The following is a 16,096-nucleotide window of genomic DNA, read 5'->3' as shown; positions in this document are numbered from 1 at the left end:
CCACCAGAAATCTCTTAGGATCAAATGCATGGTTTTAAATAGTCCGAAATGCCCTGCTGGTTTGCAGTCATGACACAGACGAAGTGCTTTTTCCCTGCCCGGTCCGGGTGGGATATAAACATGATTTCTATAGCAAAGCAGTCCATCTTTAAGCGAAAAGGGAAAATGCAGACCTTGACGAAGTTGGTCCTGCGCCCAGGCATCTGCTTGCTGACTAGCCCTGATTTCTTGAGCACAGATGAGACCTGGAGTAGAGGGAGTTGAATCAATGGGAGTGGATTTGGTGTTCCCCACTGTGAGCGTGGCAAAGTTCTCGGGTTGTAGTAGTTGGGATTCAAAGGTCTCCTTGCGTCCTGCAGCGTATTCCGGTTTACGTGACAGGGCGTCTGCTTGCTTGGTTTGGGCTGGGGTCACATAATGAATCTGGAAGTTGAAACGTTCAAAGAATAAAGCCCAACGTTGCTGCCTCTGATTTAGCTTGCGGGCAGTTCTTAGATGTTCTAGATTCCGATGATCAGTGTGGACTTCAATGGGAAATTTGGCCCCTTCTAGCCAATGTCTCCAAGTTTCAAAAGCTGCCTTTATGGCTAATAGTTCTTTTTCCCAAATGGTATAGTTCCTCTCTGGTGCGGTAAGTTGACGAGAATAATAGGCACAAGGATGAAGGTGATCTCCCACCGGTTGTAGGAGCACAGCCCCAATTGCCACATCAGAGGCGTCCGCTTGCACCACAAAAAGGGTTTCAGGATCTGGATGCTGAAGGATTGGCTGGGATGTGAATAATTTCTTTAGTTGCTGGAACCCTTTCTCTGCTTGATCAGTCCAGCGGAAGGGCTGTTTCCCACGGATGCAGCTGGTGATTGGGTCAGACCAGCGGGCAAAATCTGGAATGAACTTGCGGTAATAGTTCGCGAACCCCAAGAATCGCTGCACCTCTTTCTTGTTGGTTGGCGCCCGCCATTCCAATACTGCTGAAACTTTTGTCGGGTCCATGGAGAGCCCTAGAGGCGAGATGCGGTACCCCAGGAAATCTACCTCTTGTAGATCAAAAGCGCATTTTTCCAGCTTGGCATAAAGTCCATGATCCCGCAATCGTTGTAACACCATTTTAACGTGGTTCTCATGTTCTGATTGTGATCTAGAAAACACCAAAAAATCGTCCAGGTAGATGATCAAGAACCGATCTAGATAGTCCTGAAAAATGTCATTGACAAAATGCTGGAACGTTGCGGGAGCTCCGCATAATCCATAATTCATAACTCGGGACTCGAATAATCCGAATTTAGTCTGGAAGGCGGTCTTCCACTCGTCCCCTTCTCTGATGCGAACTAGATTATAAGCCCCCCGTAGGTCCAGCTTGGTGTAGACCTTGGCTCCTCGAAGTCGGTCTAATAGATCCGAGATTAAGGGCAGGGGATAGCTGTTCCGCTTAGTGATATTGTTCAATGCTCTGTAGTCCACCACCAAGCGTAATTCCCCTGACTTCTTCTTCACAAACATCACTGGGGAGGCGGCTGGGGATTGAGAGGGTCTGATGAATCCCTTGCGAAGGTTTGTCTCTATGAATTCCCTGAGAGCTTCTTGCTCTGGTTCAGTCAGGGAGTAGAGATGCCCTCGCGGGATCGGGGCCCCCTCCACCAAGTCAATGGCACAGTCATAAGGCCTATGTGGGGGTAATTTTTCGGCTTCTTTTTCATTGAATACATCCCAATACTCGGAGTACTTCTTTGGCAAGGTGATAATGGGCTCGGTGTCTGTGGCATGGCAGACCTTGGCTACGAGGCAATGGTTTTGGCAGTACTTTGAAGCAAACTGCAGTTCTCTGTTGGACCAGGAGATGCTTGGGTCGTGAAGTGTCAGCCATGGAATCCCCAAAATCACAGGGAAATGGGGAACCTCAGTAACAAAGAAGGAAATCTCTTCCATATGTTCCCTTATCCACATCCTGGTGGGTTCCGACCACTGGCTTACGGGGCCCGTCTTGAGAGGACGGCCATCGATGGCTTGCACCACACGGGCATTCTTGAAGTCATGATATTGTAATCCCAGAGAGTCGGCATACTCTCTATCAATGAAATTGTTGGTAGCTCCTGAGTCTATCATGGCGTGGATCATGACGGGTCCCTTTTTTGCTGACCATAAGGTGACCACTAGAAGGAACAGGACCCCGGTTGGCGGCTCTTGAATGGGTTTCTTGACCGGGTTGGCGAGCCTCTCTACGCCCGGTCGTTGGCTTCCCCCGCCGGCTGTGTGCCAGCCGCCTCAGACGCCTTCGTCTCCGTGGAGGACGCCGCCGCAAGACGGGCGGCGGGCTTCCCTTTGGCTGGGCACTCTCTGGCGAAGTGGCCCCCATTTCCGCAATACCAACAGAGATTTAGGCGTTGGCGGCGGGCCTTCTCGGTGGCATTTAATCTGGGACGCACATTGCCCAACTGCATCGGCACCTCCTCGCTCCCTCTGGGGTATGGGAATGGTGGTGGGGGTCTCCACACTGGACGCGGCTGAACGCTGGCGGGAGCGGGGGGTTTTGCCCCAGCTCTACCGCTCTGGCCTCGTACCCACTGTTTCCTGTTTGCAATCATGACTTCAGCCCGTAAACATTGATCGATGAGTGCTTCAAGCGTTTGGGGAGGATCCACCTTGGAGATTTCCTCCAGCATTTCAATGTTGAGCCCCTCCCGAAATTGTCCTCTGAGGGCAACATCGTTCCAGCCGGTGTTGTGGGCCAGCACTCGGAACTCGGCTATGTACTGAGACATGGGTCTGTCTCCTTGGAAGAGGCGGCGGAGTTTGTGACCGGCTGCCTCCAAATTGTCCTCGATTCCCCAAGTCTCCTTAAGGTGGTCCAAGAAGCGTTGCGCTGATCTTAGGTGTGGAGAGGCTTGGTCGAACAGTGCCGTCGCCCAGTTGGCCGCTGGCCCGTCTAGGAGACTGTAAACCCACGCCACCTTGATGTCTTCTTGGGGAAACTCGGCAGCACGGGCCTCTAGATAAGCTTGGCATTGGCGACGGAAAACATGAACCTTAGAAGCTTCTCCAGTAAACTTGGTTGGCAACGCCATGGCCGGAAGGCGGATTCCGCGTTCCTTCAAACCCTTTATTTCCCCATCCTGTGCATTGAGCTTATCACGGATTCGGTCCACCTCATCCTTGTCGATGGTGTAGGTAAGCGGTTGCCCACCCGGCACGGTTCCGGTAGACATTCTGGCCTTGGTTAATTGGTGCTTATGGGCGGCGGAGTCAAACTGTCACGACCCAGGCTACAGAGCACCAATAACCATACGCAGAGGCCAGATTCTATCTAATATCTTTATTAAGGAAATATATAAAGTTAATAAAAGCAAATGTAAAAGTTAGTCCAGAAGCAGACCTTTCAGGAAAGGTCAAAATTAGTCCAAGGAAACAATGTCCAATATGAAATATTAAGGTCCAAAGTTGTAATCCAATAACCGAAACACTCACTTTGCCAGGCAAAGTGAGGGGAGATGACAAGGTCCTTTAGTCCATGAACTTGAGCAAGGCTAGGAAATAACTTGATACTTGAAACAAGGCTTGAATCGTGGAACAAGGTAACGAGGAACAAGAACAAGGTCCGTGGAATAACTTGGTAAAATCCGTGAAACAAGGCAAGGTTTAGTCCTGGGAAACAAGGCAAGGTCCGTAGGTAAACAAAGGCTGGGAAACAGGAGCGAAGGCTGGAAACAAGGACAAGGCTTGAGCAGGAACGAGGCTTGAAACGGAGCGCGCTGTTCAGACACAACTCGCTCCGGAGGCTGACGAATTGACTCCGCAAAGTTACTCCGCGGGTAAAACACCTATATAGAGTCTAACTTTCCCGCCGAGAGCAGTTCTCTGGGAACCAGAAACGAAAGCTAATCTCTGAGACCAGATGTTTGACTCCTTAAAGATTCTCATGGAAAGCAGGCTTAATTGGCTAAATTCTTAGCAATTATTCTAGCACTCCTGCGCGAGGCCGCTTCCAAACCTCTCTGTTGTTTACAAAACTCATGGCGAGAAAACACAGGAGAAGTAGCCTCAGTGTTTGTTTGACATACTTCTGGAACATAACCCTCTTGCAGGTGCAAGGTTCCCAGATCTGGCTGGGAAGAATCTGTCTGGGAAGAATCCAGTTCTGACTGGGAAGGTAAAAAACCCAAGTTTTCTTCTTCATCAGGCATCACAATGTCATGAGCAGGACTACAAGGCCCATGGGTCATCACAGATAGTACATAGAAAGGTATCATAGGCTCCAAACAAATGTCCATTTCTTCCTTGTCTACAGTTTTATAGGTTCCTCTATATACATTTTTAGATTGGTTTTACATTGAGATGTTATTTTAAAAACCTTACCATGTCATTAACTGCACCCAAGCTGGAATGACCCCATGTTTACCTCTCTTAAGGTTCAAAACCACAAACATAAACCAGGGTGGGATGTTGCATTTCAGAAACAGTAATGATAAAAAACTAACTTGCTTTAAATAGAAAATCCTGTATGTACAGAACAAGGGTCATCTTACCTGAAGTTAGTTTCTGTACCTCAGATCCATCAGTTCAGAACAGAGTATATACAGTACGCAGTTTCTCTCCAACCTGCCTGCCAAGGCAAAGCCACCAAGTCACTTGCCAAGATACTATCAGGACAGTGAGAGTTTTAGATATACTACAATGAGGAAAATATATTTCTGTTTGCATTAAAAAGGGAATCTTTATTCAAGAATCCATAAAGACAAATTATTTTATTTAAGAACATCTGGACTGCTGGATAAGATGCACAGAAACCACATCACACTCATTTTATTTCAGCTGAAAGGCAATATTACAAATGCAGCATGAAAACTTGAGAAAGATGTATTAAATAGCTTATTTCTAGGTTTTATACAAATTGCTTTGCTATTAAACTAGGGCAAACAGTTGCTGATTATCTAATGCTTAAAATATTGAATGGGAGTTTTGAGAATGTATGGATGTATATTTTATACTTTGTTGAATATTGGTAGCTATCTGCAATGCATACTTTCCCTTTCCGCCAAAATCATTATGTGTTAGGAAAAGGTATCCATTTCTAAACTAGCAGAATCTATGACTTATTAAAAACTCTTGGGGCACCACATGGAATGAAATGTATATCCATGGCTATGTCAAGAGAGTTCTAGTTAACAATTTAAACACATATACAAGATGCAGATTTTAATGACTTCAGAACAAATTTGAACTGTATGGGTAAACTGGCTGAACTAGTGCCTTTCCATAAGATACCAATATTTCCAGGTTTGTCAGGTATACATGAGAGTTCATATGTATATGTGAACAAGGATGCCCACTAATAAATATTTAATTTGAAGTAATTTGAAGCATGGTAAAATTTTGACTTTTCAGACTGCGACAACACTGCCAAAAGTGATGCTGGAGCTCCAGCTGACATCCTTAGACATTGGCGTGTGGAGTCCCAAAGGGTGCAGTTTTTGACAACCTCGCTATTTAACATATACATGAAACAACTGGGATAATAAGTCCGGAGTTTGGGGATTTGGTGCCACCAGTATGCAGATTACACCAAATTCTGTTACTCCATCCTATCACACACAGAGGAGGCCGTTTTGGTCCTAAATCAGTACCTGTCTTCAGTAATGGACTAGAAGAAGGCAAATAAACCAGTATATTTACACAGTTAAGCTTGCATGTTAGATATGCCTGTTCCTTGAGATGTCAGATCTGGCTGGTGTCATACATCTTAGTTACAACTAGTGCAATGTGTGCTGCTCCCTTTGAAGACTGTTAGGAAACTTGACCTGGTTCAAAGAGCTACAGCCAGATTGTTAACTTGGTCCGGCTCCAGGGAAAATACAACTCCTTTGTTGCAACACCTTTATGGGATGCCAACCCATTTCTTGGCATAATTCAAAGTGATAATTTTGACCTGTAAATTTCTATATGGCTCAGGTCCCGGTTACTTGAAGGACATATTCCCCCTCACATACCAACCTATGCTTTTGAGATCTGCTGGGTATGCCCTTCTCTTTATCCCACTACCTCTATAGGTACAATGATTGAAAAATATGAGAGGATCTTCCACATGGTTTCTGTAATTCTCTGGAACTTGCTTCCTGGAGAAATAAGGTCGGCACCCTCCCTACTCTCTTTTCATTGACAAACAAATGTCATGTGTCTGTTGTTTAGACATGTGTCTGATGACTGACTTATAAGGTACTTTCACCAAATAATATGCTGGGTCTTGCTAACTGCTGTGCTGGTATAAGTGTGCATTTTAACACACGTTATAATCTGGTTTTAATTTTCTATTATTTAATGTCATTAAACTTTTGTGTCTTGTGGATTTTAATAATATAGCCCCAAACTGGGAAAAATGCAGGTTATATGCATACATATAAAAACACACTACATGCACACACAACATTATATTGAATTCAATTTGCTACAATTATTAGTATAATAAGCACACTACAAAATTGCAATCTGAGGTGCAAGCCACATCATGATCTTCAGAAAAGCATACAGTCAAACATTCTGAACTCCTTGTAAGTCCAAAAGTATAAATTAAGCTATTCCATTTGAAGTGTAGAACAATGTACTCCCTGGGTTGTTGTGTGTTTTCCAGGCTGTATGGCCATGTTCCAGAAACATGGCCATACAGCCTGGAAAACACACAACCTTGTGATTCCAGCCATGAAAGCCTTCGACAACACAATGTACTCCCTATTCCTTAATGACAGAACACTGATCTTTTTATTGCGGCACTAACCGGGATTTTATATTTTCTATTCTTTCACTAAGGAGGGAATCAGAAAGCCTGGTTTTTCTATCTGTTGCTATTGCTTACATTTTTTTTAAACCACCACACAAAATTGCCTTTTCTGGGAACATTCTGAGATAATTCTCAGCACAAACAGTAACATTGTCTTCCTACTTCCCCTCAAAGCCCCCCTCCCAACCCTATATGATTGTATGTGGTCCTGCAGAAAAAGGGTGGGTGCTATTTTAGCCTGCATTAATAGAAAAATAGTTTTTAAAGTGAGGGAAGTCCCATTATATTCTGCGCTCATCTGGCATCATGTAGAGTATTGTGTACAGTTTGGGGCATCTCAATATAAAGAGGATATAGATGAACTGGAGCTAATTAAGACAAGAACAACCAGAATAATTAGAAGTATGGTGAATAAAATTTATGAGGAAGTGTTCTTCCTGTTTGTTGAAAACAGTTTCTTTCTCTCCAAAAAAATAAAATAATAATTTCCCTAGCTCTTCAGAAAATGGTATTATACTTTCAAAGGTCTGATCTACTATACATTTCAAAGAAGATACAATTTGAATTATATGGTATAAGAGGAGCTGTTCAAAATATATAATCTAAAATGTATTTCAGAAGAAATGATCATATTTCTTAGCTCTACAGACTTTTCTTTAAAACTTTTTTTTGCCCTAAAGCAATTCCAACACTTAATCGATAGTCAGATATTTTTGACAAGAATATTATAAAGAAAGCCATTAAGAAAATAAAAATCTTCTTAGCTGAAAGGCTTGGCAATTTACAGTATCCTAGTCTAAAGTGTCTCTACTGGAATTAAGATAATTTAAGGCTAACTCAGCAGTATTTGATGTCTAAATGGTCATATACCACAATAAACTGTAAAACGATCAATACCTTTTGGGATCAAAAATCACATCTTTGAGAAAAATCAACTATATCTAATCTGTTCTATCTGTCAAAACCTTAAGATGTCAAGAAAAGAATGTGAACAGAAAAAACAAAGTTTCACTTGTCAGGAAAAACCGGACATTGCAGCATTTGTTAGAGCCCAGAACTTTATAGTTTGAGATAATCTCTAAAAATATTGTCTGAATTGCTGATTCTGTAGCTTCTGTCCATCTTTGTTCGCCTGTAAGATATAGACCTTTCTAGATCCTGTGTGTTTTTTTTAGTGTGTAACAGAGGCTTTTTTATATTGAAAGAAGCAACTCTGGTTCAGTAATGAGAAAATAAACAGCAACAAAAAAAATGGCAATTCAAAGGCAAGTATATACCTGAGTCATATTTCCTTTTATGATAAAACTAAGGTACTTAATATATAGCACGTTCTTTTTTTACTAAAAAGGTAAAGGTTTTCCCCTGACGTTAAGTCCAGTCATGTCTGACTCTGGGGGTTGGTGCTCATCTCCATTTCTAAGCCGAAGAGCCGGCGTTGTCCGTAGACACCTCCAAGGTCATGTGGCTGGCATGACTGCATGGAGTGCCGTTACCTTCCTGCCAGAGCGGTACCTATTGATCTACTCACATTTGCATGTTTTCGAACTGCTAGGTTGGCAGGAGCTGGAGCTAACAGCGGGCGCTCATTTCGCTCCCGGGATTTGAACCTGGGACCTTTCGGTCAGAAAGTTCAGCAGCTCAGTGCTTTAACACACTGCGCCACCACCAGGGGCCCAGTCTTCTAGATGTTGCTAAAACGCAGCTCCCAGTAGCTGTATCAAGGATTGTCAATAGTGATGAATACTGGAGGCTGTAGTTCAATACCAAACCAGCAAATTATGAATTGGATTTTTGTATAACGTAACATAATAAAATTTTCCTGTTAAAATTTACAGTAGAGTAGGGTCCTGGTTCTGCATGAGCGATGAAGGGTGGGTGGCAAAGGCGGCAGTGGTGACAGAAGCAGGAGCCTTGCCTCCCCTTCCTGCCACCTCCGGACTCCAGGTCCCAACCCTGCTCCTCCTGGCAGCAAAGGTGGCGGCAGCAGCCACCTTTGCTGTTTTCCCCTGCTCGCTCACTCAATCACCAGGCTGGGTCCTGGTTCTGCCGCCGTTGCTGCCAAAACACGGCCTGGTGAGTGAGTGAGCGAGTGAGGAAGGGAGGGCCTTTGCCACCCTCCTTCGCTCACCCGCTCGCTTGCTCACTCACTCATTCACTGTGCTGGGTCCTGGTTCTGCTGGTGCTGCCGGGAGCTGGCTTGGTGAGTAAGGCAGCGAGCGAGGAAGGGAGGGCAGGCAGCAAAAGAGCAGCAGTGACAGAAGCTTCCTCCTCCTTTTCCTAGATGGCCAGCCTGCCGAGGAAGAGGAGGAGGATCACCAGGAACAGCAGCGAGGGCAGCCTTCAAGCCTCACATGGGGGTTGCACTGCCCCCACCGCTTGTCCTCTTTCTTAACCATCTCCTCTTCCTCGATGGCCAGCCTGCCGAGGAAGGGGAGGAGGAGGATCGCCAGGAACAGTGGTGGGGGCAGCCTGCAAGCCTCGCTTGAGGGCTGCACTACCCCCGCTGCTTGTCATCTTCCTCGTCCTCCTCTTCCTCGATGGCCAACCTGCCGAGGAAGAGGAATGCTAGCAACAGTGGCCGGGGGAGGGGGGGGACAGCATGCAAACCTCACTTGGGGGCTGCGCTGCCCCTGCCACTTGTCCTCTTCCTCCTCTTCCTCGATGGCCAGCCTGCTGAGGAGGAGGAGGAGCCTCTTCCCCAGCAACAGGGGAAGAGGCTCCTTCTTCTGCCATCCTCCCTATTATCCAACAGTTTCGCTTATCCAAAATTCTGTCCGCCAGTTTATGTCGGATAAATGAGATTCTACTGTAATACTCAATCCTGCTTCATAGTTGGATCTAATTAAATGGGCCACTGAAGGAGAAGAATCCAACATTTACTTGTATAGCAGGATAATTAAGATATGTTATGTTCATTACTAATGATGAAGTCGAATTTGAAACATTGTGTACAATTCTCATAGCTGGCCATCTAAATAAAAATTTGTTAGTATTAAGAAATGGGAAACCAAAGTGGTCAGGAATGCATGAGCACAATTTCTATGAGGAAATTTTGGAATTAGCACAAAAAAGACATGAAAGGGTGTGAAAAGGCAAGAGAGAATCTATCCCTCATAAAACTGGAACTTGCGTCATCAAATGACAGTGACTGGTAAAAGATTCAGGACAGCCAGACATCCTTCAGACTGTATATAATTAATAGAATTTACTGCCACTCAGAATTGTGACAGGCTAACTTTGGCTTTAAATGGGTAGCAGCAACAGACAATTCATGGATGATGGATACTAGCTACCATGAATGTATAAAATCTAAGCATTCAGAAATAGAACAGGCATACCTCAGTTAATGAAGTCTCTGATGTTTTTAAGTCCTTTGTACAAACTATTTTTATATCCATGCAGTCCCTTCCCTGCTTCTCCTTGCCCTTACAAGTTGAATTATTTTAGTGACATTAGTATGGGACGCTGGTGAAAAAGAGTAGATGTAATACAGTAACATCTCCGTTTATCAAAACCTATGGGATTTGTAGATACAGGATAAATGTAGTTTCTGGTTTGCTAACAAGTTACTATTGAAAACAGGATTAATTAATACTATATCCCATACTATATCATACCATAAACTGTGTATTGATTGAATATTGATAGTATTGAAACTAGAAGCAATTACAAACAAAAAATAAAACTTAATGTAACATTTCTGCTAAAATGATTTAATTTAATTTTTTTTATTTAAAGTATTATTTCTTCAGGTTTTTGTCAGTTGTTATAAAGTTCCTATTAACCGAGGGTCTACTGTATAAACTTTGGGTATCTAATTTCAGCAATATGTCTGCAGCAAACAACATAATAAAACTTGTAATTTTGCTCTTGCCAATATTACGATAGTTGTGTATGTCCGCCTACAACAAGCAATACAAACAGAAGCTGCCCCTGGAAATTACTTACTGAACATGCTTGAAAGTTAAAATAGGAGAAGAAAGGGAAAAGCAGGTTAAGTCTGCCCCATAAGCACCATCCCAGCATGTAAAATATTTTAAACAAGCTACCGAAATTGAAATCACAAGAAACATGGAGGCTGGTGAAATCTTTGAATGCATTTTGGAAAAAGCTTTCTATGGGGCTCTAGAAGGTTTTATATGGTTTTGTTTACTTATGCAAGGCTTACCTGACCTGATCATTTCATTTCATATGTGCATATTGTTAGTTTGGGATAAATAATTAGTTGCAACATTTTGAACTATTGCTCTTTTTTGAGATGCAAGAACTTATCTCTATTCTTTCTACTTTATTTAGTCTAGCACCAAATCTTCTGTCAATAATTAATGCCAGTTCATTAGCTGAGGTATACTGTACATAGATAGCTATCTAAAAATCCGAGAACAGGAAACAAGATGATTTGTTGCCTTCATACACAGGCTTGAGAGATTTTGGCTGATCACTGAAGGAAACAGAACGACGGTCATTTTAGACTCGGCATCTTCATAAGCAGGGTTTTTCTTATGTGAAACCAATACAAGTCAGAAAGGTGTTAACAATATTTGTAAATTCATCCTTTTCAAAAATGTTGGACAAAGTCAATATGTGAAAGGTTTTGGAAGAACTTAAATTAGGTTACTCTAGACTGAGTAATTCATAGGATATCGTCAAATAATCATCCAAAACCTTTTGATAAAAGTAGATCTACATTAGTTTAAAATGCCATTACATCTTGCTGAATATTTTAGCCCATTAATCTTTTACAACATTTGTGCAGACTTAAGATCTAAGCAAAAGAAGATAATTTGTAATAAATCAGTAAGGGTGCAAAAATGTCATCTCCTTAAAGTTAATCTGAACACCAATTTAGAACTTGTGGCCATATAAAGATGAAAATGGAAAGCTCATGATAATTTGTGTTAGAAGAACACGCCAGATCACTTGACAGAAGAGGTGTTAATATATTTATGCAGCGGTTTTAAAACTGAGACACAGCAGGAAATATACTACAATGCACTACACAAAAGATTCATGACTCAAGCAGCATCTCTTCATATCATCCATGCTTAAGCAGCAAGTCAAACTTTCGTCTATGCCACTTACTGTCTGGCTCTGGTTGCACTATTTGCTTCCTTGACATTTCAAATTGTACCAGTGGTTTAGGAAATCTAGAAGCTAAAGTTTTTCAAACATAAACAGTAAGTCGTGCTAGTTTATTTTTCAGTGTTAAGACCACTTAAAATTCACATACCAGTGCCTATGTAATTCACTGAAACTCATGTACAGTACAAACTTTAACATGATCATTGAGAAGAAAAACAAGATTAAGGGATCTTGTTCTTCATTTATTTTACCTCATACATTTAATATGTGAATGACACAATAAATCAGGGGTTGGGGGATTGGCTTAGCCCTCCATGGAACCTTGGACTGCCTCATTCCCCTTTTGTGTGCATTTTAAGTGCTTAAAGTGTACCTCATAGAGACAGGGGATCATTTGTACCATTTTTTGCAAATTACTCTGATCCAGCCACCTTATAGGTCTGGAAAAGGCCTTTTTCTAACACAAAAAGGTAAATCTGAAGGGCTGTTTATGAGACAGCCCATGAGCCACAATTTGCATATGTCTGCATTAAACTGAAAGAAGCATTGACATTCTGGTTTTAGTTTTCTTTGCTTTTATTACTTATTTGCCATCCTGAACATGTGCCTGCTCTTTATTATAACTTGATTCCATTTGATGTGTTGCAATCATTACCAAAGGAAAAATGCACACTAATTACTTTTCATTGTTACAATGTGTAAAGAAATCTACAATATGACTGCCAGGTGGCCAGTGCTGCCTTAAAGTTCTTTCCCACAAAGACTTATGTCACAAACATCCAAATGTGGAAATGAGAGGCTATTTCTCTTTCACTAAATGCTATATATGCTCACAGATATATATCTAGAAATTTTAATCAAAAATTAAGCCCAAAAACCTAAGTCGATTTATTCACAGGTCACTGTAAGTAATACCAAACCTCAACTCTTATTTAAAAAAATGAGCCATCCTCTTCTTTGGTACAGTGGTGAAAGGTGAAATCTTAGTCTGTCCTAGGAGAATCCAAAAGAAGCATCAGCCCTCTCTACTCTCTCTCAAAGTGGGAAAATGGCAGCAGTAGGCTGAGGAAGGAATAGGCAGGGACAGCTGGCCCACTAAGACAACACTAGTACCGTACTTTCCCCTCTGCACAGACTGATCCTCAGCTTATCCACAGATCATATCAAATCCATTATTTAGGACCCTTAATCTGCCCTAGACTTATACAGGAAGACAATTTATACATGAGTATATACAGTATTCTGTATATTACGAAAGACTTTACTCATAAACCAAACAGAATTTCCACATGAGAAAAAGTGAGTGTGTTTTGGGGGGGGGGGGAGTTTGCTTCATCTTGCATTGGGGCATAGAAATACTTGCAAACAAACACAATCTTGCTTTGGAGCATTTCTGAAGCTTGTATGTGCCTTCTAGTCATTTGTCGATTTATGGGGACTCGTAAATTTCATTGGGTTTTCTTTGGCAAGGAATACTCAGGGTTTTGCCAGTTTCTTCCTCTAAAATATGGCCTAGAGTACTTACTGCTTCTTGATGGTCTCCCAACTAAGTACTAACCAGAGCTGATCCCGATTAGGTTCCAGGGTCAGATGGGATGTGACTGGATATTCAGGGCATGTCTCTGAAACCAAGTATTAACTAAAGGAACAGCCTCGCCCATAATTGAGAGCTCCTAAGACCAAAGAACCCTGGGGCCCTTTTGTCATAAGTTAAGAGTGTTATGGTATGCATGCTATGAGAAAAAAATCTTATAGTATACATTCATTTTTCCCAGATTGTGATCAAAAACCTTTAACTTTCCTACAGAATCTGAAACACATGTATCTTATAACAATACTCTCAGATTTAAATCAATTTGAGGTTAAAGGTTTATTGAGATCCTGGGTTGGGAGATGTAGCTTTGATACACATAGCAGCATTTCCTGTATTCCCAACCCCACCTTTTCTCAGTTGCAACCCTATCAAACAAGGCCATTTCTCGGCTGATGAGCAGTAAGAGGATGAGCAGTAGCAAAGAAAAGTCTTGCTAACTATGGGGATCTATAGAGGTCATACACAGCTTTCTACAAATGATGTCACGACTGTGAATGCAACTATAAGAAGTGGACACTTCATCTGCTACCCTTCTCCAGTTCTGCACTGGCCAAGAAATGGCTGAGGAGCGAGGCCGAGGAAAGGTAAACTAGAGGGTGGATAATGTTCTATTTTCCATAACAACTAAAAAAGTGATTTACAATATTTCAAGTACAATTTGTAATATATTTGATATTTAATCCTCTCCTGTTAATCCATCATGATTAATATCATTATAAGTGAGTAATTGCTGTAACACTTTATAATATTTTATAATATAAAAAATAAAAAATGTCTGGTTATTGCAAAAAGACAAACTATTAAATAGGTAATACTGTATTTTTAGTTCTATAAGACAAACTGTTGTTCTGAGTCACTGTCAAATCATTCCCCAAAATAGCACAATTTTCATGTTTTGATTTTTCATGCTGACAACAATGGCTAGTTATGTAACTTTTGATCTAATTTGGATTTTCTTAGCTCTATGTATGTTTTAATAAGTTGTCTTGCTACTATTTAATCATTTTGTGAGGAAATTAAAGATTTCATAGAGGTCAACAAATATGATCAGCACTGATTGCTTTCTTTGATCCTTTCAATGTAAATGCTGCCAAAAAGATATGAATAACTGAATTAAATAAGAAAAAATAGACAAGTCAATCTGAGAGTCAAATCTTTTTAAAACATACAAAAATGAATCCAGAAGTACAGTAATACGTACTGCTTTGAGCCATTACCCGAGCTCTTGAGATGTCACATAAAACCAGATGTTCATCTTATAGCATACTCACTCCACTGTATTCAAACAGACAAGCAATTATAACCTCCCCCCCCTTTACCAGGCTATCAGGGCAAAAAAAAAAACAACAACAAAGATTGTGCAGCAGGAGAGCCTGAAACTGTTATTCATACTTTCCATGCCTATATATAAAAACGTCTACTGCTCCTCCCACAAGGCAGCCACATGCCAAAAGGGCTGGGTGGAGGGAATGCCGTGCTAGAACAAAAATGCTAAAAACAAATCCGAAGAGAAAAATCCTCCTTGTAAGATACAGAGTTCCAGAGTTCTACAATACTGGAGTTCAGGCAGCACAGAAGCACCTCTCATAAAAACAAGTTGGGAATATTCTCATTCTGTGATAATGTAACGAAAGAATCAACTGACTGGTAATTGAGATGTTGAATTCTCGCAACATTTAAATTATTTCATAACTGTCCTCACAAATAAAAGCAAGCAGCCATATAAATGATTGTAAGATACAAATTCCACACAATCTTCATCGAATTCACTTGTTTTTACATACATAAACAGCAAAAGGGACACATTCTTCCATCAATTACAAATTCCTTCCCAGAAAGAGAAAAAGGATAGGTCTATTTATTATTTATTTATATCATTTATACTCCGCCCTTCTCACCTGAGGGGACTCAGGGCAGCTTACAAAAATTGGCAAAATTTAATGCCCAAAAATGCAATCATAAAATCAGAACAATACATATAGAGCCATTAATAACATTGTTAAAACACATATAAAAACCTTGAATATGTATATATAATTAATTCCATTCGTCCAAGATCCTCATACTTCATCCTTAAATCAGGCCATGTCAACTTTATCATTTACTCATCAAAAGCTTAGGTCTAAAGCAACCAATTACCCTTTTCAAGGACAAACTTAAAAGGATGAAATACAAATGCAAACCTTTTCTTAAATAACTACTGAAAGTCCAAATGTCAGCTATAAAAGCTTGCTAAAAATGCCTGTAAGTGGTATTTAAGGAAGCAGGACTTCAGGTTGAGTTTAGTTATTTTTCCAATTGAAATAATTCAGTAGTGAACAATTCTGTCTTTCATCTATGAGACTGTTCTGGATTTATCACCTGACAAAACTACTCAACAGTAAATTGAGGAGGGAGGAAAGATAAAAACTCAGTATCATTAATTTCAAACTCAAGATAAAAATCTGGTGAATATATATTCATGCTCCATGCAGTCATGCCGGCCACATGACCTTGGAGATGTCTACGGACAACGCCGGCTCTTCAGCTTAGAAATGGAGATGAGCATCAACCCCCAGAGTCGGTCACGACTGGACTTAACGTCAGGGGAAAACCTTTACCTATATATTAGAACCCATACCATTTGTACTCATTCACAATAGAAGAAGCTGAAT

The 16,096-nt window shown here is 41.2% G+C and overlaps 1 protein-coding gene across 2 annotated transcripts in view; it reads right to left on the bottom strand.

Moving 5' to 3' along the window:
* tmem65 (transmembrane protein 65) overlaps nt 1–16,096 on the bottom strand; it is a 36,859-nt gene that overhangs the window by 15,062 nt on the left and 5,701 nt on the right. Inside the window, exon 2 of one of the 2 annotated variants that reach the window (XM_008108221.3) lies at nt 11,849–11,920. The exons of the other annotated variant lie outside the window; for it this stretch is intronic. Coding sequence (XP_008106428.1) covers nt 11,849–11,920 — 72 coding nt within the window. The remainder of the gene's footprint in view (nt 1–11,848; nt 11,921–16,096) is intronic. 2 annotated transcript variants of the gene reach the window in all.

This window comes from Anolis carolinensis, chromosome 4, assembly GCF_035594765.1.
Source record: "Anolis carolinensis isolate JA03-04 chromosome 4, rAnoCar3.1.pri, whole genome shotgun sequence".
In the NCBI taxonomy this organism is placed as follows: domain Eukaryota; kingdom Metazoa; phylum Chordata; class Lepidosauria; order Squamata; family Dactyloidae; genus Anolis; species Anolis carolinensis.
Note: the sequence above shows the minus strand (reverse complement) of the source record. Positions and strands in the feature narration are given on the sequence as shown.